This window comes from Anser brachyrhynchus (genome assembly GCF_964034855.1).
Source record: "Anser brachyrhynchus genome assembly, chromosome: 7".
Classification (NCBI taxonomy): domain Eukaryota; kingdom Metazoa; phylum Chordata; class Aves; order Anseriformes; family Anatidae; genus Anser; species Anser brachyrhynchus.
Window position 1 is genome coordinate 533,078 of NC_137701.1, and position 26,921 is coordinate 559,998.

Here is a 26,921-nt window from a genome sequence, read left to right on the forward strand (position 1 = left end):
TAAGTAGCCAAAGTCTGACTGAATTCCATTTCAAAATTTGGCAGTTAGCTTCATAGACAAAATAATTCATGCTACCATAATTAAAATAACCCATGTTCCTAGAATATGCTCCTATCTTTTCCTCTGCCCACACTGTGATTTTTTTTTTTAGTAGCTTAATTCATTAATTTAACATTCGAAGTGTTAAGCAACTAATTATACAGGCTTCTGGGCTTCACATTCCCTACATTTTCCCTCTTCAAAGTTACACAAACAATAGAACACACTCAAAAAAAAAACAACTTGTCAATCTTACAATAATCTCATTCATTAAAATATGATCCAATGCTTTACATGTGCATTAGATGCACTTCAAGTAGTGGGTTTGACTTCCCTTTTCAAAGCATTTTCACAGACCAGAGTTAATTTTTAACACAGACCACTGCGTGTTCTGCAAAACTGACTTAACTGAACTGTCAGACAGAAAACAAACCCTAAAGGCTACAAGATTTACCGATGGCTCCGCCTGCGGTCTTAAGGATCAGAAAATACAGTCTTAGGAAGCATGCTATTGTTCAAATCAATACCAACAGGAAATTGTTTACGCTGCAGCTTTAATTTCACAGTATCTCCCAGCTCTTAGTAATAGGATTCACACTCTCTCTAAAGTATACAAAAATACATCTTTCTAAAAAATATTACATTCAGTTTGAAACCTTGAATAAGACATGTTTTATGTAAGTTCACAAATCTACTTCGAGTGAACGACGGTTCATTGCTGGTTTTAAAGGTAAAAAAGAAAAATATTAATTCCCCCAGTTAGGCATTCAATACACCAAGAGCTATTCTGCCTGGTACAGTTCCTTGAAATAAGAAAAATACCACATCACTGCTACCCACCGCAGAAGTTTAGCCTGAGTGCACAAGTGTTCCGTCAACCGCATGTTCACTTTAGCAGGAAAACAAACGATCATCTCCTCAGCAAATAATTGCTTCTCATTGCGGGCTACCCTTCTCCCGCCACCATTATGAATTCTAGTATTATGAATAGACAATCTATCTCCTTTCACCCACTGACAGCTGCGTGCAACATTCATTTAGTGGCTGACAATTTCAGGCTCTCTGTTGCAAATCTGGCAGATCTTTCTTAATGCCTTATCACAGGTATATTGCTATAATATAACTGAGAATTCACACCAGATTTGGTTTTAGTTATTTGGATAATATTTATGATATACTTCACTTCTCCATGCCCTTGTAATTTGGCAGATGGTGAAAAGATGGTCCAGGAAATCTGAGATGTTTGTAAACTCTGAAGTGATTGTAAACTTAATTATACATCCATCCAATCAAGGAATTAGCACAGAAACTTCTTGAGACACTGTCCCTTTGCTCATTAGAACAGAAGATGAAAAGTTTGCACATCTTGTTATTTCCTTCAGTCACCTGATCTTCAAGTGGTCATTTAAGGGTTTTGCAATTTAATAAGCCCAAGAATACCCCTAACTAAAGTCATCAAAAAAAGATGACTAGTTTTCATTTTTTAAAGAAAATGAAAGGAAATCATGCTTTACCACAGCATTATCACCAGTTCTGTGCTACCTCCAAATAGGAATTTAGGAGCGTTAAGATTTATAGCGTCGAAAAAGAAAAAGAAAAAAAAAACCTCTACCCCCCTAAAAACTAAGCAGTTGCTGCTACATTCATTTTAGAACTTTACCAAATGGAGATTGTGCTGGCTAAACAATACAGAGATTGAAAGAGTTAAAAGCAATAAGCAACCAGTATTACTGTCCACTTTGATTTCCAGCCTAAGAAGCCCATACACTTAACAAGTGGTCATTTGTACACTCAGACTGATACTGGAAACACAGATGTTTTCGCAGAAAGAGATGCCCATTTAATTTTATGGAAAATTTATCAGACTCCAACGATGGTTCATCGCTGGTTTTAAAGGTAAAAATGAAAAATATTAATTCCCCCAGTTAGGCATTTAATACACCAAGAGCTATTGTGCCTGGTACAGTTTTGCAGTTTAATGATACCCCTAACTAAAGTCATCAAAAAAAGATGACTAGTTTTCATTTTTTAAAGAAAATGAAAGGAAATCATGCTTTACCACAGCATTATCGCCAGTTCTGTGCTACCTCCAAATAGGAATTTAGGAGCGTAAGATTTATAGCGTCGGAAATTAACAATTTTCCTCCTCTTTACTTTGAATGGTGATAAAAAGCACAAAAACTAGTTTTCTGTGCCCGAATGAACACGGAAGTCTGTACAAAGTCTATATGACCACTCAATCAGTATTTTTCTATTTGTGATCATTTCTTCAAGAGAAAACTTGCCTCAACAGGAATTTTAATATGCAGCTTCACCCCAAGTTGGGGGACAAGATAAAACGACTTGGTGTGTTCTAGAGTTGTTGCTCTCAACTTACAAAGATAACATAATTCTTAACCTGAGTAATCTTCACAACCCATCATCTATTGTGGATACATGCCAATATTAACTTGATTTGATGTCTATGTTGTCACTGAGGTTTGAGAAAATTTTTCTAATAGTGATAAAGCATTGAAAAAGTTATCTACCTCAGCTTAAGACATTATTGGTTCTTACCTTTCTTCGTTTGGACTGGAAGTCAGTAATATCCGGTTTATCTATGTCCGGAGGCTAAGGGATAAAACAAAGCATAAATATTAGAGGGCATTTTTTTTTTTCCTGAGAGAGAGGGTTCCCTGCAACAAAAATGTGGGGGTTCATGGTCAACTTACACAACACAGCGGCAAAACAGATGCCATTCTTTTAGCATCCTGTTGAAAAAACAGCGCAATAAATTAAACCGGCCACAACGTAAGGAAGAATAGTTTTATCTTTATGCTTTGATGGCACATTTACTAAGTTTTATAAACACATGAAGCAAAAACAGATTAAAAGAAGTGCTATTTACCAACAAAGGGCTTGACAGCTTCTCCATTGCCTCCAAGATGCGCCGTGCTGAGGTACTTAACGTAGCGCGGGACCGCACAGTTTCTTGTCTAGCTTTCGCTCTCCTTTGTGCCTGAAAAATTAGCATTTTAAGTGTTACAATGGTCAATTCTGAGCTAAAGAGGCATGTATTTTACGTCCCAAGGCTACACTGATGATACAATCAATATATTCTGATGACAGAGAAAAATGCAGTCACTGGGAGTTTAAGCCATAAAGAAGAGAATACATTCGGAGTTTAATGAAGTTTACCTTGGGCCTCAGTGCATCTTGCACGTGCTTGTTGCACGAGCAATAAAAGAACTCCGTACTTGTAAAAGGTCAAGACGGATGATGCTAGGACTGCTAAGGCCTCCGAAGCAGTAATCAGGGAAACAGAACTCAAGAAAAGGCTTGTGGTACAGAAAGCATTTTCAGTAACAACACAGACCTCAGAGTTTCACGATGGTCTAAGTGTACCATCTTAAAATCAGTGTATACAATCATAACCAGGAACTAGTTTTACTTCTCTCTTGCTTCCTCCCTTCCCCCAAGATTAAAGTTGGCTGCAAATCTTTGTCTTAAAAGATAAAGATCTGATTTAAACTGTAACAGATCTAAACATTACACTGAAAAAGTAAACTGTTTATTTGCACCACCCAACTTCAAATATCAGTCAAAAACTTCCTTTGGTGTGACTTTTTTTCTTCCCAGGTTAAACCCCTCATATAACCACACTGTGCTTATCACACGATGTGAAGACAGGAAGCAGACCACGCAGCATGTAAAAACACAAGTGAGACTCACAGAACCACAGAATGGTTAAGGTTGGAAGTGACCTCTAGAGATCGCCTGGTCTACCCCCCCGCTCAAGCAGGGCCACCCCGAGCAGGTTGCCCAGGACCATGTCAAGTCAGCTCTTGAAGACCTCCAAAGAGGGAGACTCCACAGCCTCTCCGGGCAACCTGTGCCAGGGCTCCATCACCCGCACAGTGCAAAAGCATTTCCTGATGCTCAGACAGAGCCTCACGTTTCAGTTTGTGCCTGTTGCCTCTTGACCTGGCACTGGGCACCGCTGAAAACACAATGGCTCTCTATGCTCTTTGCACCATCCATTCAGGTATTTATATACACCAATAAGATCCCCCCTGCACCTCCTCTCCTCCATGCTAAACAGGCCCAGCAGTCCCTGCCTCTCCTCAGAGGAGAGGTGCTCCCAGTCCCTTGATCATCTTGGTGGCCCTTCGCTGGACTCTCTAGTACCTTGCTGTCATTCACAGCAAGCAGCAAGAAGCAAGCTACTCTCTCCTTTAAAAGCCTAGTATTTTGGTTCCTCTTTTTACCATAATGCAGTAATATTGTAAAAAACAAAAATAGCCGACCAAAGAGGGTTCCCAGCTTTGCACCACAAGGTTTCAAGGTTTCCCGTAAGTGAGGTACTTGTACTGCCCTTTTTCCGTTGCACAAATGGACTGTCAGAACAGAGCCAGCAAACCCGCGTTTTCATTTTCTTCAAATTCCTTTTGATTTATCGATAAAAGTCACTTTCATTTAAATACATTCCTACCAAACCTGACTTGACTTTCCTTTTCGATTCAGCTCTAGCTAATCAGAGTTGTCAGCAGTTTTTATTTGCTATTTCCAAGAACACTTGGGGGCAAATAACTCTCTCCAAGAACTATATGAATCGTTCAAAACAGAAAGCATGTTACTGCTTATCTTGAGACTGCATTTAGTCCTGCATGCCTCTGTGTACCAGAAGAACAAAGGATCAGCAAAGTTGATTTTAGATATTTTCAAAGACTGCAGGTTTATACAACATATCCATAGCATGAATGTAGGCATGCTTGGAAAAGAAGATCCACAGATAAATATTAGCCAGGTTTGACTACTACATTTGACTACTAATACTACACTACTTTTGTCATACCCGGTAAGGTTCCGTTCTTCGCTGCCTTGATCTTACAGCTGCACCACCATAGGTCGTCTTTCCGGGGTAAAATGGAGAAAACCCAAGCTGGTTTTGCTTAAAAACAGATGTGCTTCCACGTGCCTACGGAAACACAGTACGATAGGTGGATAGAAAAACAGGTACACATTCAAACTGATTAAAAGAAATACTGTGCAGTACTTACAGGACACAGTCCTCCAAAAGCAGATAAACCGAATGCGGGTTTCTTAGAGCTAGCTGCAGAATGCTGCGAGAGGGAATGAGTTCTTTCAGCTCCTGCGGGCAAGAGCAGTGATGATGAAGTATTTTTTAAAACTGCAACATCTGCCAAAATGACGTATGCTAGATGTAAATGCCTCTCGTACGTACAGAACTTTAACAATAAAGATCACACTAATTCAAGTTCTTCAATACAGAAAAAAAAGCATGACTTCAGCTTCCTTAAATAGATCAACTTCACGTACAGACTGAAAACCAAGTATCACCTACAAACTTGAAAACTGTTCACAGAGCTGCAAGTAGTTTTCAGCAATCTTACCAAGTTAATACTGTGCTTCCAATGCAGATATTTTTTTCCTTCAGGCTAAGATAAAAGAGGACCGCATAAACATCAGTGCATTTGTACGGACAAAGCTTTTTTCTGTGTTGGTAAAAGGCTGGAGGCCAGCACAGATCATAATCGCATAGGTTTTAAACCTGGAAGATTCCCCAAAGGCTGCTCTAAGAGTTAACGATCTTCTGCCCATGTATGTTTTACGAAGACACACCAGAAAGTTCTAGTGCACTCAGGTTATATTGCTAAAGCCCAGCAACTCTACTCTACTACTCAGCTGTACAAAAGTTCTCTGGAAAACCTGCTGAGCACACGTCAGTCCCTGTCTATATGGGGGACTAGAAAAAGCTGCAAACCTGCTGTTCGCCCTTTCAGCGAGAAGACCTAGGTACCAACCTACATCGACACGATGCTTATTTTTTATTTTAAAATGGTGTGCTTTCCTCAATGAATTTGGCAAAAGACATGAAAAGTATTGACAGCTGAAGCCTTCTACCAAGAAAGGTCAAAAAACAGCCTATAGCTTATGTCAGAGTAGTTTCTTTATCTTCTCTTGCTGAAACACAGGAAAACATCTCGTGTTCCTATTTGTCACCTGCACTTATTCACATTTAACCAGCTGTCTGTTAGATATTCTGAGTCACTCTTCCTTCTAGACAATCAGCCTAGTTGTCAAGCTACGGCAAGTCAGCCTGATTTCCTACCGTCCCAGTTCAAAATTTACATATAACCTAGCTGAATGTGTATATTTCAGCATTGACTCTTTCTAACATCAGGGTATCATAAACGTATTCCAAAGCACGCTTCTATTAAAAAGGTGATAGGATTATATACTTCTAAAACACTAAAAATTCAATTTAATTCTCGCATCCAAAGTTGACATTCACCTATTTTATTTACTAAGGTGATGTGGAATATTAAAGAACGCAAGGTACTTCACATTAAAAAAAAAGTCAATTAAACAGAGAACACAAAAATCACCTTCATCAGATGCTCTAGAGGAGGAATCACTGGTTGTTGAGATGTTATCATCGTCTTGTTGAGAGGTAGAATCTTCTATTTCTTTTATCAAGGACAGCCTAGGACTGCCAATGCCAAATACAGAAGATGTCGAGGGCTGACAAGGTGGGACAGGAGAATCCAGCATGGTATAATTCAGACGGCTCCGATGAAGAGAGGGCCTTGTTAACACAACTGGGAAGTTCAGTGCTGATCTACTTGTGGATGGTTCTAGACAAGAACAGGGAGATAATTAGCTTTGCTATAGACAAGCTCACAGAAGCCAAAACCTGTTTCCTATCGACAGCCATGCTATTGCCAAGTTCTAAGCGCAAAAAGAGAGAAGCCAAATTTAACTTCTTCCTCACCCAGATACGGTTGCATCTAACTGTCTGGCTACAACAACAACACTGCTTGCGATACACAGTATTAATGTTGCATCCAGAAGTAGTTAACTATGAGGTTTTACAACACCACATTCTGACCCCGTGCTCAAATGCTCTAACGCTGACTTGGCCGTTCACTAAATCAAACATATATACTCCTTCTCCCATGTACAGCTTGCAATAAGCTTTACAAAATTTGAGATTACACGGTAAATTACAGATAACACTGCAGCTTCCATAATATTGGAACAAAGGTTACATTAATCTGAATACACAACATGAAAATGAACGTTTGCAGTACTTTTTTCCCAAGTTCTTCCATATCAGCTCACGTTAGAGGCAAAACATCATCTCCTACCCATTAACTATTGGGATTTTGACCCAAGGGACAAGGATGTTGACCCAAGTAACCAGACGAGCATTTTTCCCTCTTGAAGCAAAGGGTCTGCAAACAATGCCAGTGGCCTGGAATAGGTGGCCTTGAAGTCTATCTTGCTAAATGAATGGAACTATTCATGGGTATTTTGCCTGATGAAAGCCTACTGTCTCTCCCAGGAATCTGGGCAATTCAAATGACTTTGAGCCACTATCCTCTTGATACTTGAACTGAAGCTTAAACTAGTTAGTTCAATCTTCATAACCACTGCAGTACCACTAATTAGCTCTCCAAACCATGAGCAGATTTTTAGGACAGCACCGTTTGAGATACAGAAAGTTCTTCAGGCGGAAGGCCACCCAATATAGGCTCCAGCACACTGATACCTCAGAACTGAAGAAACACATTGGTTTCAAAATGTAGTAATAATTAAAAAAAAAAATCTTATTCTTAAGCATAGTAAGCGACACCCACGGACAGCAACATAAGCTGCAAAAGGTTCCAGGGTGTCCACCTGCTCCTGATCTCCTGGAGTTAGCAAGCTTGCAGTGCAGCTGTTCTTACTGAAAGCTCCTTTCACGCAGTTACATAGGAAAGCCAACATGTGTTCCTCAGTCACGAAGACCTTCTCTATTCTTTTCTCCAAACTCATTCCCAAGCTACAGCTACACAGAAAGCCATCAATCTCCTTGTTTACAATTAGATGAGATTGGAGGCAAAGATATTTCCTCCTTATTTTTTGATTCTGCCAACAACAGAAGCAACTGACTTTCCACATTATCTATGGTTACCTACGCACGCTCAGACAAAACTTCTTTACTTATTAAAAGCTGACTTCCCCAAAACAGCTAATTTAAGAGAAACTCAAATAAGAATAGATGCAAATTTATACAACAGGACTACAGGAACAGTGAGAGGCACTGGATATAAGACAAATTAATCTTTCATGAGGTAAAGGAGTTGCAAACCTCGTTGCCAACGGTCCAAATACCTTCTCAAAGACACCCCCTCCCCCCGCGTAGACCTTAAAGTTATTGAATATTTTAAGGATAATAATCTCATAAACCACATCCGTGCACAAGTTCCCCAGTTCACCATCAAGTTAACGAGGAACTTTACTAAATTGATCAAAGCCCAAAACAAAAAAAAAACAAAACAAAACAAACAAAGTCGGGACACGAGACGGAATTTTCCTCTGCCATTCTAGCATCTAGTCTTTTGTTTCGAAGACTGCAAAACAAATTAATTTTTTTAATTGCCTTAGGCAATTAGACAGATTTTCATTCCATATCTTTTAAAAGATGGAAAATGCAACCCAGCACACTTGCAAATGACTTATTTTCAGCATTTAGCACCTGGCTAATAGAGTACCTAAAGTTAACTGATGCCTTCCAAGAGCATAAGATGTATGCTTCGTAACTGTGTATACAGTTTAAAGCTAAGACGGTTTCACAAACAGTTGTTTTGACTTTTTTTGGTTTTTTTTCATTCTGTCAAAACCCTCATTCCAATTTCCTTTTGAAATTCAGATTCAAAACTAGAAATCTGTGAATAAATACAGATGGCCAGAATTCCAAATGATTTTTCACATACCTCGTCTACTAATTCCTGCTGGTTCAGGCGTGAAACTCTCATCGATTATGGTATCTTCATCTGAATAATCGTGATGATAGTTTACCGGAGTCTCCTCCTGGTTTGCAGATTCATTTCTGTCTACACACTCCTCCTCACGCTTATTGAAATACTTCTGCAGCCAGGCCGGTACAATATTTTTCACCGTTTCTGTCATTCTGCTAATTATTCCCTGCTTGAAAGAAAAAACACTTGTTTAATTACAGAAACACAGTCAACAGCATATGCTGGGATACCACCTTCCACGGACCTTGAAGACAGATATTATACAGCAAATATTCAGAAGATGACGACGAGGTTGATCCCTGGCATAGGATCGCTACACTTCTGGTAAACCTAAAATTCACCTAAGATTGATTTACAACTACCTATCACTTTCTGCACTTCCAAGTGACCTTGGCAAGGTTCAAAGTTTTGAAACCTCTGCCAAAATTCATCAGCAGGTCGTCAATCTGCAAGGCTATCAGGAAACTCTACGCCTGAACAGCTCCTGACCTACAGACTTGTTCCAGGACTCTTCCTCTTCGCACCCTCCCGTGAAAACCAACTAAACCAGAAGTTCAGCAATTATCTACTGCGACAGTCAGGACCATACTACCCATTAAAATCAGTGAATCTAAATATTTTCAATTTTAGTAATGCTGAATTGCAGTGACTATACGCACAAAAAACAGTTCTGCTCTCAACAGTCAGGCTAACCCAGAAGATGTCCTGCAAGAAACACAGCTATAGCTATAGCACCAGCACCTCCTCTTGCAAGAGCCTTCTAAAGCTGTTGCTGTATTTTGTAGAAGACTGACTCTGCGGCATACATCGGGTACGATCGGAGAATTCCCACCTGACCGAAAGCCCCAGGAACTACGGTTAAATAAAAGATACATTAATATAAATGAATATAATTAATAATAAAAATTAATAATAAAAATTAATATCCAGAAAGCTGACAATCATGAGCTAGGCATCCTGCTAATCATCCCTCCTGCAGGCAGGGGGAAAAAAAAAAGGTAAATTAGATCCAGGACTAGTTCCCAGGAACTTTGAAGCTGCTAACTATACTGTCTACAGTGCCCAGGCACCTTCAGAGCTTAATGGTAAGAGACAGAGGGTTTCGTGGGCTGTAATTACGATCACAAGCACACAAAACACATCTATTTAAGTATTTCTAAGAATCGACTTATCGACTAAAGTTGTAGGGGGAAGGATGAGAAAAACAGCGGGGTAGGGATCAGAACCAGAGGTATAACCTCACAAAATCGCATCGGTCGCTTTCGTGCCTCCCCAACTGCATCACTGAGAGACAATTAACATTAAGCCACAGAACCTTCTGCAGAGTGGACATGATATTGAAAATAAACTGAAATTAATTGACAAATGCTCTAAGCAAGCTATCTGCTCAAAGCTCGTCCTTTTACGTTATGAACATTTGCACGATTCGTCTGGTTACAAAGCTAACTGCTATAATAAATGCACACATGTAACACCTATCAGTTTGTCTATTTATCAAATCATTAAAATTCTTCCCCGATAAGTTACTGTTAATTTGATCTGCGCTGGATGTGCAGCAGCCATTCTCTGTGCAGAATCCCCCAGATATCCCCACGCACGTGTTTGCTCTGGCACACTCTTTAAATAAACCTACTGGAAAACACGCAGAGATAACAGACAATGGAAAAGTTAGAAAACCATCTCCACTGATTATTTTTAATCCACGTGTAAGGTTTATCAGTTAGCTACACAGTGTCGGCACACGCAAGCTATGGCACTTTCAACATTAATGCACTGTTCAAGCCAGAGGTTTCAACGGTTGCTCTGTAAGCGTGGGGAATGTTTGCATTGCCCTTCCAGGCCAGCTTTAGATGGACAAGATTGATTGTCAATATATGGTATAAGGGACTTGGCATTTCTGCAAGTGATAAAAACCTAATTGAGCAGCTATCCATGCGTAGCGCTCCCTTGGTTTTGCATATGATAATCAATCCCCTCAGCTACGTTGCTCATTTAATAGCGGAGAGGTTTTGGCTGAACAAACATGTGCAGAGGGCATCTCCAGAGCATCTCCCTGGGCGTCCTGACATTTCTTAGCAAAGAGCTGCTGGGAGGGATCTCGGCGCGTCCCCCCTCCAGCACGGGGATTTTCACACCCCGAATTGACGGACCGCTTTCACCATCAACCTGCTGTACCCTACAGCACAAACGAGAAGCAAAGCCTGGCAGGTAACGTTCAGAGAATTGATGATGGGCTGAGGAGGGGTGCAGGGAGCGGGGAAAGCCCTGGGGGTGGCACTGGGGGTCCTGAGGGCAGCGGGCTGGGGGTGAAGGGGAGGGGGAGGAGGGGGGTAATGGGCTGGGTAGAGGGGTAAGGGGGTAAGTAAGGGGCTGAGGGGGTAACTGAGGGGGTTAGGAAGGGGCTGAGGGGGTAACTGAGGGGGTTAGGAAGGGGCTGAGGGGGTAACTAAGGGGGTAACTAAACGGTTGAGGGGGTAACTAAGGGGGTAACTAAGCCGTTGAGGGGGTAACTAAGGGGGTAACTAAGCGGTCGAGGGGGTAACTAAGGGGGTAAGGAGGTGGGTAGGGGGTAACTAAGGGGATAAAGGGGCGGGTAAGGTAAGGGGGTAAGTAAGGGGGTAACTGGCGGGCTGAGGGGGAAGGGCCCGCTGTGGGGGGGCCGCTCCTCACCCGCTTGCTCCTGGCACAGGGGGGCTTCGCGGCGCCCAAACGGTGGCGCCGCCTCTTCACCTTGCCGCCGGCCGCTCCTCCTCCTCCTCCTCCTCCTCCTCCTCCTCCTCCTGCTCCTCCTCCTCCTGATCGGGCTCCTGGGCTGCCGCCCGGCGCCCCGCCGCCACCGGCCCTGCCACCGCCGGCCATGCCGCTGCCGGTCGCGCCGCTACCGGTCGCGCCGCCCGAGGCCATACCGCCCCCCCCCCGCGTTCGGTGCCGTCACGGGGCCCCCCCGCCCCCCGCCGCCACGCGCCGCGGGGCCTGCCCTGCCCCTCGTGGGAATAAAAATGTTGTTTTTGCAGAGTTACGTTGTTTAAAGGTAAGGAATGGGGTATCGAGGTGTGCTTGCAGCGATAAGAACGCTTAGCAGGCGACCTTGTAAAATGCAGACAACCAGACTCCGTAGAACAATTCGGGGAAAATCACGGTGTTGAGTCAAGTCAGGTAAGTGAAGAACCATTACCGCTTCAACCAGTAAAAAAGTCGAAAGAAATTCGAAATTTAACAGGCCGGCAACTGAAGGCCATGCATTGTCTGGGAAGCATCAGACAGATTGTGAGCCTGGATCACCCCCTCAGTGGGGAAACAGGGGAGGGTCCCGTCATCAAAAAGTATATAAACTGGGTTTTGGAACCAGCAGGGGCGCTCCTGCTCGTGGGACGCCCGCCACTGCGATCGCGAATAAATTCCTGCTTCGCTGAGCTCCTCGCCTGAGCCCAAGTTATTGGCTACGGAGTGTTTCTCACAATTTGGGGGCTCGTCCGGGAGCCAGTCGCCTACTGGGGAGCCCCACCGCCGCAGCAGCAGGAAGGCATGCCCCGCTGATTTCAGCGGTCCTGTGCATCGACGGCGGCGGTTCTGCGGAGAGCTGACAGAGGGCCCGAGACTGATGAAAGAGGCAGGATCCGTGAAGGAGTGGGGAAGGGAAGAAGGCAGGCACTCCGGCTTTGAGAATTGATCCGGTAACTCTGTGCACAGACCAAGGTAAGAAATAGGAAGTATTGCCTTGGGGGTCGGGTGAGACTCTGTGTGCCGTGTGATTGAGACGTACTTTTGTACGGAGCGAGTGTGGAGTCCTGATCCGCGGTTCCGCAGCTCCGCGAGGGGCGCGGCCGGAGACGGACGAAGCGTGAGATAAGGGAGAGAAAGGAAGAGTCTCGGGAAATGTGGTGTATGGTAAGCCCTTGCACGGGGAAGTGCTTGGCAATACACCAGGGAAATTTGGTGTGCGGTAGTCCTCGCACGGACGGGACGCCCGCCACTGCGATCGCGAATAAATTCCTGCTTCGCCGAGCTCCTCGCCTGAGCCCAAGTTATTGGCTACGGAGTGTTTCTCACACCCTCCCCCTCCCTCCCTCGCGCGCCCCCTCCCCTCACGGGAACGCGCGCCCCCCCCTCCCGCTGCCGCTCCCGTTCCTCGCCCCGCCCCGGTCCCGTCCCGGTCCCGCCGCCCTCCCGCTCCCGCCCTCAGGACCCGGCCGCCATAATGAACCCCGGCCCGGCCACCGTAAGCACGGGGCTAGGAGTCACCTCCAGAGCCTCCCCGCGCCGTGGCGCCGACCGCTGGTGTGCCGCAGCACCGCGCCGGGCGTGGGACGGCGCCCCGAGCCCACAGTGCTCGTCAGAAAAGCCCCGCACCGACAACCGATACCCCCGCACCGACAACCAACAGCCCCCACACCGACAACCAACGCACAAGCAGTGTTTTAGGCCGGATTCGTGGCCCCGTTGGTCCGGGAGGCAGTCGTCACGCTAAATTCTACCCCACGGCAGGGGAACGATGGGCATCGTGACAGATCGCCGCCCCAGAAAATAAACACATAAATAAAGAATAAAAACGATAACGGGACATGAATCGTGCCCTTAATAACAGACATTGGGCAGTGAAATCACCGACTTTGCAACAATACGTGCTCAGGGAACTGACTAAAACCCCTCCTGCATCGGCCATGTAATAGCTAGGCAAACATCACATAATACTTCCCTCCCTCATGTACACCAAACCTATTAAGGCAACCATAGTAGTGTGATAACGTGATTTTTCTCCTCCAGATCAGCGTCAAAGGCAGCTACGCTAGGTTTGCTCATAAGTTCAAACGCTGCTTTATTTATTTATTTGAATGCCATTTTTCTTATTTAGAAGGATTTCCATAGGGTGACAGGCCTTTAATGACACTCACGACTCAGAAACATTTGCCGATGCAGTCAAACGGTGTCTATTAACGCGAGGCACTGAAGTTAATTGGTATTAGAAATGAGCCAAAACGAAAGGCAAGTATCTGCGTGTCCAGCAGAATGACAGCGATCATCACCATTTGATCAACCTTCCCTGTGAGGTCTATCTGCAAGTTACTTTGAGGTAGCGCTAGAAAGAAGCGGTTGGTTCAGAGCATCCCTGCAAAAAGAAACATCCACGGCTTAAGTACCGTTTACTCTTTTGGTATCCTTTTAAGTACTTTTTACCCGTTTCGGACTCCTGCCTCTTCCCGGCTCACTGATGACAGCATTAGTAGCCCCTCAAGCTACTGTCCTACAGCCTTTCCCATCAGTGAAGAGATAGGAAAAACCCCACTACTTCTTGGAAAAGAAAACCAGCAGGTTTTTGAATAAAAGCACTCTCTGTTGCAGCTAGGTACAACGAAAAGAGTTTATGAAATCATTACGGGACATTCTTGTAGAAAACTTCCTCAAGCTTGGAAGAAAAAAAAACATTTCAGCTAAGTAAAACAGAAAATAACTGGAAGAAGTGAAGTATGGCGGTGTTGGAAAAGTTGCTTCAAAGACTTGTTTAATTAAAAAGAAGGAAAAAAGCAAGTTCCTACTGCAATCCCATCTTTGTCAAACTGATGGCGGGCACCAGTACGATGTGTTCAGCTAACACAGGCTGGAAGTTGTAACTGCAGCTGTGAAGTTTACCCAGTAAAAAGACTCCGCAAAGCATTCTAGCAGTTCCGATGCAATCACTGCTTCCTGAATTTGTGACTCACGGTTAACACGGCAGTACAGGAAGAAGTCTGGCATTCACTGTGCTCTTACGGTAAAGAATCTGCCCTGCGCACACCATCCCAAGCCAGGTATGCGCTCCTAACAGGAAAGGACGATAGGCTGATAAGTCTCAGCAGAGGGAAAAAGACATCAGAGAACTACTTTATAACAGCAGCACGCGGGCTGCAACCAACGTTCTCTTCCTCTCATCATTTTCATTTCTGTGGACTCCAAGAGAATACACTCCCAACATTTTTCAGCTCTGGAGAACAAACAGCCCAACCAATCTCATTCACTGAACTACAAAACTGGTATTTTCGCTATCTAGTCCGGAAAAGGAGGCGCACGTCTCTAACGTACAGTGTAGAGACCTTGTTAATAGGCAAAGTCTGCATAAAATAGGTGGCCACAGCCTGATTTTCTGACGTTCAGGGCCTTGGGTCACACACCACCACAGCATCAGACTTAATGAAGTCACCAATCTATGTGGGCCTCTCGTTACACAGGTCACATGTTATGGACCAACCTCTCAAAGGCCAAAAACCAGCACTGATACTGCCGGGCCAACACACATCTGTAGCATCCCATTTCTGGGTGACAACACAATGAATGTTTCCACAAAGTACTCGATGCAACCTAACTACTGTGTTTGGTGATGCAAAGCAAGCCGTGTCAAAGCAGCGTAGCACCCAGGCACATTCCTGGAAGATGTTTTGCTGCTCACGTTGAAGAAAATAGATAAAAAAATCCTGTGCAGTTTGCACTTCTGAGCTCAAGTACCACAGCTATGCACTACAATTGCAGTGGCATCAAACCTTGTAAGGTTTTGAAGCTTCAGCACTGCCATCCAAATTCAAGGAGGCTGCATCTATTATCTTGAATTTGCCCCAGCTCAGTCCCCTGAAACAATTCCATAGACATGTACAAGCAACCCTTTTCCCACCCAAATTCTTTGCTTCATCTATTCCACCTCTACCTTGTGTCATATTCTTATTAATCTGCCCCTCAAAAGACTCCCTGGCTCACACAAAGAAGCAACCCAACAAATCCCTGTTCCCAGCCACGTTGCTTTCATGCTTTGGGAAGAGTTAACTGCAACAGCTCTAACTGTGATGCCACCTCACCCCCTCCACCTATGTGAGGTTCTTTGCCTTCTGTCTCCTCCTACGTGTACACCTGCACTAGAACCAGGAAGAATGTGCTTCCTACAATACTCCAAGAGCCTCTTCTGTTTCAGGATGTCATCATTTCAATTCAGGACTGAAAGTATTCCTAGCAAAAACCCAACAGCTAATAGCTAACAGAAGCAGTTGCTGGTGATCAGCTACAAGTAACCTGGAAGTACTGAGGAGTCACAAAAGAGAATTTGCATTACATTTAAGAACAGCATGCAGCTTAGGACCACTGCTTTCACTGACTACACTAAGCCATAAAAAAGAATTGGATTCTTACCTGCCATCACAGCAATTATGGTTTATGTTGCCCCCAAAACACACACGGCAGTACCAGAACTGTGTCAACTAGCTTTAACAGCTTCCCCAGCTATTAAGTACAGTAATTTCTGCTTCCTTTTTTTTCTTGGAGGAATATTCTTTTGTTTCCAGCCTCACTTACTTATTATACACACTGTTAATTAGCAACTATTTCTCCATACTCATAGGGTTATGGAGTCCCTATGACTGGAAAAGACTCTGTACCCTTCAAGATAAGAACAGCATAAAGGCAGCAACTCGCAAGACTGCTCTAGCTTAAAGCAAAGCTTTCCTCATTGCTCTCATCTCCTTTGACTTGAGTGCTGTCATCCTTCTACCAGAGCTTTAAAAACTTCATTACCACGAATGAAGGAAGACCAGAGCAATCAGAGAGGGTAGCAGAGGGTATAACTTAAGGAGCTGTTACTAGGATTTTTTTGTTGTTCCTGGTGGACTATTTTTCTCCTTGCCAGCAAGGAGGGAAAACCAGCAAGTTGTTTTCTCCAAGATTTTTTTTTTTTAGGTTTAAGAACACGGATTATGTTGTAGCAATTTCTTCGCTGTAAAGCGTCAGCTGAGAAGTCTAACAGTAAGAAGGGCAAGGGAAAACTGAATGCTGATGCAGAGAGTGCCAGCAGACATCATCCTCATTCCACGGGATGTTTGTAGCTATGGCAGTTGAAGTCTACACTTCCATATGCTTAACATACCCTATTTATAAGCCAATTTTAGCTGACCTAGCATGTATCAGTAGTACAGTTAGAGCCAGCAGCCTGCAGGAAAAAGTGGGCACAGGTGTTTCCATAGCAAGGCCTGTGAGTGTCTCCCATACATACTTCCAGTCTAAGCAAGCACATGAAAGGCTTGGCTTGTCGCTTACCTAAGGAACCAGGAAAACAAGGGGAAGCTAGATTTTGCTTGTGTCCTAATGCCCATATAAAAATAAAGACAGATGAAATACCCTTACTACCTTGTTAAATTCCATAAGCCGGAAGAGAACATGCTGCACACAGGTACAAGTAAAATCCCTTGCTGGCAGGTTTGCAGAAACAAATTTTTTATTTACACAGGCAAGTCTATCTTTAGACCCCATTTACCTCTTTACATTTCTCGAATATTTACATGACTTCATGATGCTCCAAGAAGGGAGTGATGAACAAAAAGATTACAGAAACTGTCAAAAGCATAGCAAAAAAAACCCAACCTATCATTGTGCTTTAAAACTTATGAGCTAGAATAATGTAGAAGAAATGTAGTTTTAGCACTTTGGTCATAACGGTCATGCTCTAGAAGACGCTTAAATAGCAGAGGGGATTTCAGAAGTGACCGTATCCAGAGGTTGCCAGTGACAATTCATGAGTGAATCGTAGAGTTCTTCGCTTGTCTCCGTGAATTGTCTGTTCATTTCATCAACATCCAAGTAGAGCTGTGGATCTGAAAATAAAAGCCTGGTAAGTCCAAGTATCAAATCTGAGGCATGCGCACAAAAAAACTTCACGTGAAATGGCTAATAAAATGTATTTTAAGCTAAGTGTAATAAGCTATTAGATCTACTAATTTTAGTGAGGTATTTAGTCCTCTAAAATTTTGAGCCTCACAGCTCCAACTTTTGGGAATTTGTATATTAGAAGGCTGGGACTAGAACTGTCTTTCAAGATAAAGACAAAGACAATGTTTAAGATAGTAAAGATAACGTTTACGGATAATCAGCCATGAAACCCTCCCAAGAGTCATTTAATTCACTTCTACGGCAATACACGTTACATAGGATAGTTTCTAAACACTAACACAAAATGCCTCCACGTGAGGAACTTTGCAAACCTTCCAGGACACAAATATGTTTTGTACTGTATTTGTAAGTGCAAGCTGAATCCTCCTTTTGGAATCTGCAACATAAGCTTTTACCTCAGGGTGGAGAACAAAGCTTTTGCATATTACTGAGTTTCTAATATAAAATCTGTTTAGCGGAACCAATACAAAGAACAAAATTCTGTATTAGACCATTTTCAAATGGGAATGAAGGCACAGGTACAAGAAACCTGCTGCGAAGCATTGACAGTGTCCCGTTTTACTTGATGCGGTCAGTGTATGCTGTATCAGCTTTAAAACCCCAGCTGATTGCAGATCAACCCCACAGAGGTTTGACCTCAGCTGAATTTTCAAGATGTTCTTCATCCAGTAGAGGTTGGCTTGTATTGTTAAAAGGCACAAGTATGGCTAAACTCAAGTGACAATGACAGAACCCTTATTACCGTCAGTAATTAGGTCATCACCGATTGCAGTCATAACTGAAGATTCCTGAAAGACAGAAAAGGCTAAGTTTAATCATAACTCATTTCAGAAAGCATCACAGATTCAAAGTGCTGCAGTCTCAACCCATTCCTTCTTCCTACAACTACAAGGATAGATGGCATTTTATCTACTTATTTTTAGAAGAAAGCCAATATTACAGTACAGGTTGGAAGGGACCTCCGGAGGTCACAACTAATACATTGACCACGATAAGACCACTTACAACAACTGTTTAATTTGCTTTAAGCAAAGCAAATCAGAAGAACAGGAACAGAAGAAGCGTACGCAATTATGCTGTCAAAACCATTCTTTGGTATGCGTGAACAAATAATGGTGTATAAATCACTAATTCTATGGATTTACTATTTAAGCACTTAAATACAAACACCTCTGAATGGAATCTGCTCTTTTAACTTCACACTAAGCAGAAAGCATGTTTTCAACTTCGGATTCTTTTTGCTGATTCACACAAATCTGTACAACGTATTATCTGTGAAATATTTTCTTTACAGCAAGCGTGCACTATCTTTACCTCAAAAACAGCTGGAGCCATTAAAGAATCTCCTAAAGAGCAGTCTCCAACAGCTTGCATGCTGTCATAGGGAGCATAGGAGCTGTAGTTGTAGTCAGCGTAAGCATCGTAACTCCTCTGCGAGTGGTAGTTCTGGTAATCTTGGCAATAAGCATTATAGTTGTATGACTGGTACCGCTGCAATTCTGCTTTCAGTCTGAAACATGAGAAGTTGCATACAGTCAGAGAACAGAAACTGTAAACCCAGTTCTGAACTTAAACAATTTGTCAGCTTACATACTTCAAAACTTAAAAGGAAGCTTTCCTAAACAGTCACCTAAGTGACAGCTTAAGTCACAGCTCAAAACCTCATTTCTATAGAAGCAAGCATCCTCACCTTTGCCAATACCAGAAGGAATTGTTCTCATGGATTAACTCCAGAGCCTTGACATGGTTACCTGTACACATCAAGTATTTTTAGCGTTGGCATAAGCAAGCTGCTGCTAAGTCTCTGTGCTTTGCTAAAGATTGATTTAAGACCAGAGACATTTATCAAGCACAGCTGCTTTAAAGATGCAGTCTTAACCCTTCTATCTTTTGTTTGGTTAATTACTAGATCTTATTTCCAGAAAGAAGTGAATGGAGTCAGATTATCCATTTCAAAGAAGCATCTGACGCTGCCTGTCAGTTTGCCATGTCTACCTCCACCTGCTCAGTTTTTTTGTTTGTTTAAAGTCCATTAAACATTCAACAGCTGCCAACTATACCGCTCAGGTGAAGTCAGTCTTGCTTAACAACACAATCGCGATTCTCCAGCGTGACGCCTTATTATTAGTGGGAGAATTACAAAATACACTGGTTCTTAAGAAGAAAGGGCCAGCTGATTAGCTTTCACTACTTTCCCTTTCAAGATTTTCTCAGGGGCAGCTTCAGACTAATGACAAGAACCAAGACAAGTGCTATCTGTACTAAAACTGAGGTACACTGCATAAAGAACATTCAGATAACCCAGCTGCATATTCAAAAAAATCCGCTGTTTAGACTTGTCTTCACTGATTCTGTACAGGCAGACCTCCTGTGTTTGCAGTGCCCAGTTTCTCTCACTTGAATTGGGGATGCAGAGAAGTGAGTTCTATGCTTTTGGGGAAGAATACAAGCTGAAGGCATTCTGAAATAGCTTCCAAACTAAGCAAACATGAGGGACAAACTAATCCAATGGCTGGGTATTTCAATGCTAAGAGAGCACGGTACTCAGCCATTCAGAAACGTATTACTGATGTGTATTTTAATACCTACATTTGTTTCAATACTGCAAAGCTACACAAGTTCTAATAAAGAGGTAATCCATTGTCTTGTTACTGTAGTAAACAAACAGAAGATACATCATCTTACGTCTTCTGCTTCCAACTGCACTCTTCCTACATACAGTTGTGTAGGGAAGGAAAATCTGAAAATACTGTTGACGTTCTTCTGGATAGCCGAAGCAAGAAAACATGTTTGTGGCTTATTCTTGTTTTCAAAATAAAACAATATTAATTTAATCAAAAATTTTTGGCAAAGAAGTTTGGACAGTGCTCTCTTGGAGAAGAGCATTTCCATTCTAAAGCAGAAGGAGGCAACATTTGCAGAATTATGCTAGGTAAACAGAAACAGAAGTGTCATTTTTTACTATTTAACAGAACGCACAAGCTAACCTCATGAACATACTGAAATTGTTTATATGAAGTCCTGTTTTGTCAGTATCCTGGATCAAAGTTCATCAAATTTGGTATCAATTCTTTAACCGTTCAGAGACCTGAATTGCCTTAAATAAGTGATAGAACTGAGCCGGTAGAGTAAGAAACCCTCTCAGGAAGTGCTAAGCTTTAAACTCCCCATTGCCCTAAGCTCATGAAAAGCAAAGAATAGCATTCTAAACCTGTTCTAGTAATAACGCCTTTGGCTTTCTCCCTGCGTTCCCATTTTTCCCCCCCACTTCTTTCCTGTCAACCCACTGTAAAACTAGTTATGTGCTTCTCTCAAACTAGAGGGAAAGCTCTAAGAACAAGAACTCCCTAGCACATAAAACCACTTGTTGTCCCTTCTACCTTATGCAGGCCCAAACCTGAAAATATTTACCAATGCATTCAGCTTTACTACTGTTGAGAAACAAGGCTGGTTACAATGGCAGCTAAGCCCAAGTTGCGCTGTCTGGCTAGACTTAACAGTTGGATTCCCCCAGCCATCCTGAAGCAGGTTGATGAATCCAGGGAGTCAAAACATAGGACTTCTGCATTTCTGGTTTTGTAGACTGCATCCTGTGTGCAGCCACTACAGCAAGGGCCACAGACTTTCCAAAGGCAGAGCTACAAGAATCTGATTATTTAGAATAACTGTATCAATGCACAACTCCTTGGTTACCTTTTAGAAATTCCTATGCTTAGCCGGATTCCTTTTCCCCCCAGACCTGGTGCGTTCTGGCAGTCTTGCAGTGCCCTCATCTGATCACCTTGCTCACCAAATCTGTCATAGGCATACCCTCTACTATTTTCAAAAGGGAGAAAACCAATTCTGGTATGCATAACAGTTACAAAGCTAACGAATTCAGTTTCTGTCTTCTACAAAAAACAGAAGATAGCAGCTACTATAGCTTCTATTACTTAAGCAACCTCTCTGGCATGTGCACGTGCACAGAAAAGGCTTTCACCAAATTAAAAAACTTGGGCCAGAAGCAAAAAGCTTATTCCTTGGTAGCATTAAGATGCAACTCACTGAGAGCCAGCAAAACAATACATTTTAAGTGCTCTCTGCGTAAGTAATCAGATTCCATATTTCTGCATATACAGCAGTTAATCAGTTAGCACTAACCCACTCCTTTTGGAGCCACAAACTTTATTGGTCACAAACACCAAGAGCTGGCTGTAATTATCTGAACCAGTATTAACCGGTACCTCTGAACTCTTCAAACAAAAATATCTTTCAGGTGCTCTTAGAAGAACAACATCAATTGCCTGCAACAATTTGATGGCTTTGCTAAACGGAGCACTGAAAAGCACAGTGGTACAGTTTCTTTTGTAGCCTGTTCAGAAATTATAGCCCCGTGCCTACAGCTTCAAATCAGGCCAAGCTTACCAGCCCAACTCTTACAGCTTAAGTTCACTGCACTCGAATGCCTTCAAGACGTGCTTTTAGGAGCCATGGAGAAGAACCCTCTGGTAAGACCACCATTATAAAGTACTGAGTGTTGTTTTACACTTAAAATAGAACTATCTGTTACAGTCATTCATCAGCTTTCCCTAGGCTGCCGCTCTCTCACTACTGAATGTGATCCTGCTCTCAGTTTCCCACTAACTTTTTCCCCCAGCGTTTATGGCCTCTTTTCATCTATGACACTTTTAAGGGACTACACCGTGTTGAAAAATGCTGGTTAACATTTCCTTTTACACAAGGTGCCTCATCGAATTTTCCTGACTAAACCAAACCCCAGAACCTTAACTAGAAGAGGAAGCACACAAACACACACGCCTCCCTGGCCACCATATCTCCCCAAAACATATCTGTTCAGTAACAGACCAACTGTAAGAATACTGCAATTAAAATCAGTATAGCTCTATACACTGCTTTTGTTCGGGATTACTAGCTAATGTCCTTTCCCTTACCCCTTCTGGAATTAATACTGAATTCTGTACTCCAAAACGTGGTTCTTAAGTCATACAAATGACATTTAACAATCAGAATTTTTCCACACAGTGATCCTCAATAAAAACTTCAATCCTCTACTGCAGTCTTTCAACAAATTAAAGGAATACAAAACTGGCTAATAACTGTTCAGTGATTTTTGGACCTTTGTAGCACTAGAGTAACAGCAGTACACTCTGCAGCATAGTTGCAAGTACGTGGGAATAAGATACTCTCTCTCATCTCTTTTTTTCTCTGAAAAGTGTGAGGCCTCTATTTCACCCTACTAAAGATTTTACCACCAACTGTACTGCTAGCATTGAGACACTGCAACTTCTGTGCTTGTATGAGATGCAGGACAGGTTCCTTAAGGTGTCGCAATTTTTTGTCTAAACCTAGTGTTGAGATCAAAAAAGGGATTGCTACTAATTGCGTACGTATCAATAACCAGGACAGAAGACATGCTGCATATAGGAATTAAACTTTTTCTAAAGCTCTAGTACATGAACATATCAAATCCCGCAGATTTTTTCTAGTATGGTTTCAGAGGTCTTACTTGATGGACATAAGCGCACAAGTGAAGACAAAAGATATTCTGTTTACCTGAAGTACTGGTTTGGACCCCAAATGAAAAAGCTGGCTTTGCTTGCTCAGGTTCCTTCTCTGATGGTTTAACGAAACTGAAGTTGAACATAGGTTTTGCTGTGCTCTCTTCTTTTGTACGCTCGGACTTCCCAACTGAAAAGCTAGGCTGTGTCTTTGACTCTTCAGTGTCAGCTTTCTTTCCAAACACTAACGGAGCAGCAGTAGTGACAGAATCCTGCTTCTCTTCTGTCCTTCCCAAAATAAACTGTGAGGCAGCTGCAGACTCTGCACCTGAACACTCTGAGTGAACACCGAATGTAAATGATGGCAAGGCAGCATTTTGTGGACGCAGTCGCAGTACCAAAACCTGCAGAAATAAGTGAATGTCAAGTCCGTAACCCACGGTGTATCTGCAGTACATGAAGGTTTGAACTACATTCTAGTCCTGATCTTTCCAGTCAAAACTGTTTAACAAACAACCAACCAAACAGTAAAACAAACAAGAAAACCCCATGCTTCCTCTCTACATAAAACTTTTCACAATTGTGTTTTCTGCCCACCACCTGGCTTTAAAAAGTATACGAACTTCTTTGAAAGATCATGTTTTTAGTCTGAACTCCAAATGAACAACGTGTAGGGCATGTAAAGAACAAGCACGTCATTAATGAAAGCTTTTCTCTAAAAAGGATAAACTTATTCTTGGGGAAAAGTGTGGAAACAGATGTTATCTAGGCAATATTCCTACAGGAAAAACGAATAATTTTGCCACACCTCAAAGGAAAAAATAATTGTGCTTAACAGGTAAGAAAATAAAAAAAATCAGAGCAAACCAAAAAATAAATCACAGAATATGCATCCTCGTTTTAATCATTAAGTATTACCTTTGAGCTCTGCTTTGGTGCTTGGCTTTGCACTTTCACAGGCTACACACTTCGTGGCCTCTGCTTTGTTTTGAACCAAGCAGGTCTCCCAATCCCAGCTTCCTTCAGGCTTCTTGAATTTGTCTAAATCCAGAAATTCTCCAGAAGGAGCAGAAAATGCAGATGCACTGCTACTGGTCACAGGTGTTGGACCCTCTGTGAGACAAACAAGACAGTTAACCATCCTGTTTGAACATGAACTATAAAATGAGCATTAACTTTTAAATTTGATTTGTCAAATCCCACAGAAATGTTCAAAACTACTCCGCAACTCCCCCCCCCGCCCCTGAAGAAAATAAAAGCCACCAAAAACCCACAAAGAAACAAAGAAACAAACAAAAAAACCAGAGTGGAACTCAAAGCTTCCAAACAACACACAACTCTGTTCAGCACACAAGCTTCTGCTGCTGTTGACGACAGTGTAACCTCCATAAAGAGGCCTGACAGGTGCCTTTTAAAAAAAAAGGTGCCTTTTAAGAGAGAAGCAGAAGATAACGCTTCAAATTCAAAACCGGAAAGACAAGAATGGCTCTTCCCTTCCACGGCACACGCAGAAAACTTTTATCCTAGTATTACTTGCATCGCTCTTCCTCCTGACAAGTGCAACGTAACCGTGCAATTCACTGCACCATGGTCACAGTAAACCCCTCATTTCCAAAATTCCTCCTTGCAATGGCAAGAGCCTCAGACAAAGATGCCGACTGACCGCTCAGAGGTTGGAAGTCCAAGAGAATCAACTCTGTCTGAAATCCATTATCTTACCTCATGAAATTTCAGTCTTACCGCACAGGATGATTACAAAAGCCCGGTCTAGTCCACCTTAATTTGTTTCTTCCAGGATATATTTGCACAGGTGTTTTTCGATGTAATGGCATGTTAAATGACATTTAGAGTCAAAGTTAGAATTAGAATCGTATTTTAAAAACAATACAACCACGCTCAAAATCAATTACGGTCACACACAATGGGAAACAACCCAGTACTGCCCTGAAGAAGTTATCCAGCGGGTCACTCGCTTTCTTGAAGCCTACCACTGACCTTCATAGGCATCTCTCTGCTTTAGCTTAAGACTAGTTAAGACTACACTGTCTTGAAATCTGGCTTCACATCTCCCCTCAATTACATACAAACGGTGAGTAGAGGCATTTTGGACACATTCTGTAATTTTTTTTACTTATTTTTTGAAAGAGAAAAACGCAGTCATTTTTAACTCTTTCTATGGAGTTCTCATTTTCGCCAGTGAAAAATCACTATGTTGTTTTTAAATTAAGTCACTCACTTCAGCCATCTTCCCTCACCAGCTGCAAAGCCGGGGGTATCTGCATTGATCCAGCTCCGTACTAATACATTTCACAATCAGTTCAATTTATGCGACAGGCTGGAACCTGGGCTGAGACCTCTGAAGTGCCTGTAAACCAATCCTGCAGACAGCCGCTAACCCATCAACCGTACCTGGGAATCGTGTTGCTTAAAATATTCCATATATGCAACGTACTTTTATTCTGTACAAGATTCACAGAGGCTAGGATGGAAACAACAGGAAAAAAAGGACCATACCTGGTTTCTCAGACTGACAGGCTACACATTTGTTATCTTCCGTCTTATTTGGTACAAGGCATATTCCACAGTCCCAAGAGCCTTTCGCCTTCTTAAATTTGTCTCCAAAGCCCAGAGTGGCTGTTGTGTCAGTGCTGCTCGAGGAGGATGTCACTGTCACCGAGCTGTCTGTGACCACTGGTCATGTCAGAGCAGGCATTACTCCCGTTCCAGGTTTTGGTGTCTCACATGCTATACATTTTGTAGCTTCCGGTTTGTTTTGGACAAGACATGTATCACAATCCCACGTTCCAGGTACTGTTTTGAATTTGTCTCCAAAGCCCAGCATCCCTGCTGGGGGCGCTGCTGGCTTTGAGGTGTCGCATTGACTTGAACTTACTGTCTGTTTCATACTCTCAACTGTTGAGGCTTTAGTAGCTTGACAAGTTACACATTTGTCCTTTATGTCTTTGTTTTGCAGAAAAGGGTCACATGTATCAGATTGCCAGTACGATGCTTGTTTAGAAGTCTCTTTACCTGCAGAAAAAGTTGTTATTGCAGGCCTAGTATAAACCACTGTGCTTGTTGTAGGTTGTGCAGACGTAGAAGAGCGTGTTTTCAACAATCCAAAGTCTAGGAAGCAAGAAAAAAAAGTCTTCCTGTTAGCGCAGCACCTCACTACATGTAACTAAGTGACTTTACTAGAGGGCAAAAATTTCAACTCAGGTGCCAATGGTTACAACTAGACATTCAGACCGAGCGCAACAGGAAGTCCCCAGAAATCTTATCTAAACGGATGAAATTTCATCTGCTGCACTGGGTCACAACAGAACATTTCGTTAAAGCTTCATTTAACTCTTTGTTTCCAAGCAAGCTTTAAATCAACATTTTCACTGGTCGATACAAGTACAAACAGACAGTAGCTGACTGAAATCTGACAGTCCAACGTGGAATGGAAATAATACAATTTGATTAAGACGCGATGCCCAATCGAATCAAATTTCTAAAGCTCCTCCTTCCGTAGCAGATGACTCAAATCTACTCCAGTAACTGTACAGAAGTTTGTACTCGGAGCAGCAATCCATACGGTATTTTCCCACAGATGCTGAATATTAATTAAATAATAAAAACTCAAGACAATTGAACAACTGTCTAATTTTCTATAATCTTTTTCAAAATGCATCGGACACAGGACAACTCCTTATTTAAAAGGTGGCAATTTTAACAGAAAAGACAAGCTACTAATACAGAAAGACTAAAGGAAATGCATCTTAAACAGCAGCTCAAGTTGCTTGTAAATCTACCTTGAACATAGTTGTTTTGTGGTTTGTTTGTTGGTTTTTTTTTAGTCAAAAATGAAGTCTTTGAACAATGTGGATTTAGATTCTGCTTCTTTTAAACCGAT

General features: G+C 42.4%; 2 protein-coding genes across 8 annotated transcripts in view; both read right to left on the reverse strand.

Annotated features, from left to right (window-relative positions):
- Positions 1-13: 13 nt before the first annotated feature.
- The window catches only part of LOC308198051 (nuclear pore complex protein Nup153-like), a 120,572-nt gene continuing 93,664 nt past the window's right edge, over positions 14-26,921 (reverse strand). The window contains exons 1-7 of one of the 3 annotated variants that reach the window (XM_080599592.1): positions 8,802-10,997; positions 6,429-6,677; positions 5,079-5,170; positions 4,874-4,996; positions 2,927-3,037; positions 2,751-2,789; positions 14-2,649 (exon numbers count right to left, since the gene is read on the reverse strand). In XM_080599592.1, the coding sequence (XP_080455718.1) occupies positions 2,569-2,649; positions 2,751-2,789; positions 2,927-3,037; positions 4,874-4,996; positions 5,079-5,170; positions 6,429-6,677; positions 8,802-8,997 (891 nt within the window). In that variant the 5' untranslated portion in view covers positions 8,998-10,997 and the 3' untranslated portion in view covers positions 14-2,568. Of the gene's footprint in view, positions 2,650-2,750; positions 2,790-2,926; positions 3,038-4,873; positions 4,997-5,078; positions 5,171-6,428; positions 6,678-8,801; positions 10,998-26,921 lie in introns of those variants that run through there. The other 2 variants (XM_080599589.1, XM_080599591.1) reach the window with 2 other exon arrangements.
- LOC308198057 (uncharacterized protein) overlaps positions 17,056-26,921 on the reverse strand; it is a 111,065-nt gene continuing 101,199 nt past the window's right edge. For 4 of the 5 annotated variants that reach the window (XM_080599607.1, XM_080599604.1, XM_080599608.1 and 1 more), the window contains 3 exons: positions 23,942-26,149; positions 23,079-23,427; positions 17,056-19,035 (listed from right to left, as the gene is read on the reverse strand). The gene's annotated coding sequence lies outside the window, so the exon portion shown is untranslated. The remainder of the gene's footprint in view (positions 19,036-23,078; positions 23,428-23,941; positions 26,150-26,921) is intronic. The other variant, XM_080599606.1, reaches the window with a different exon arrangement.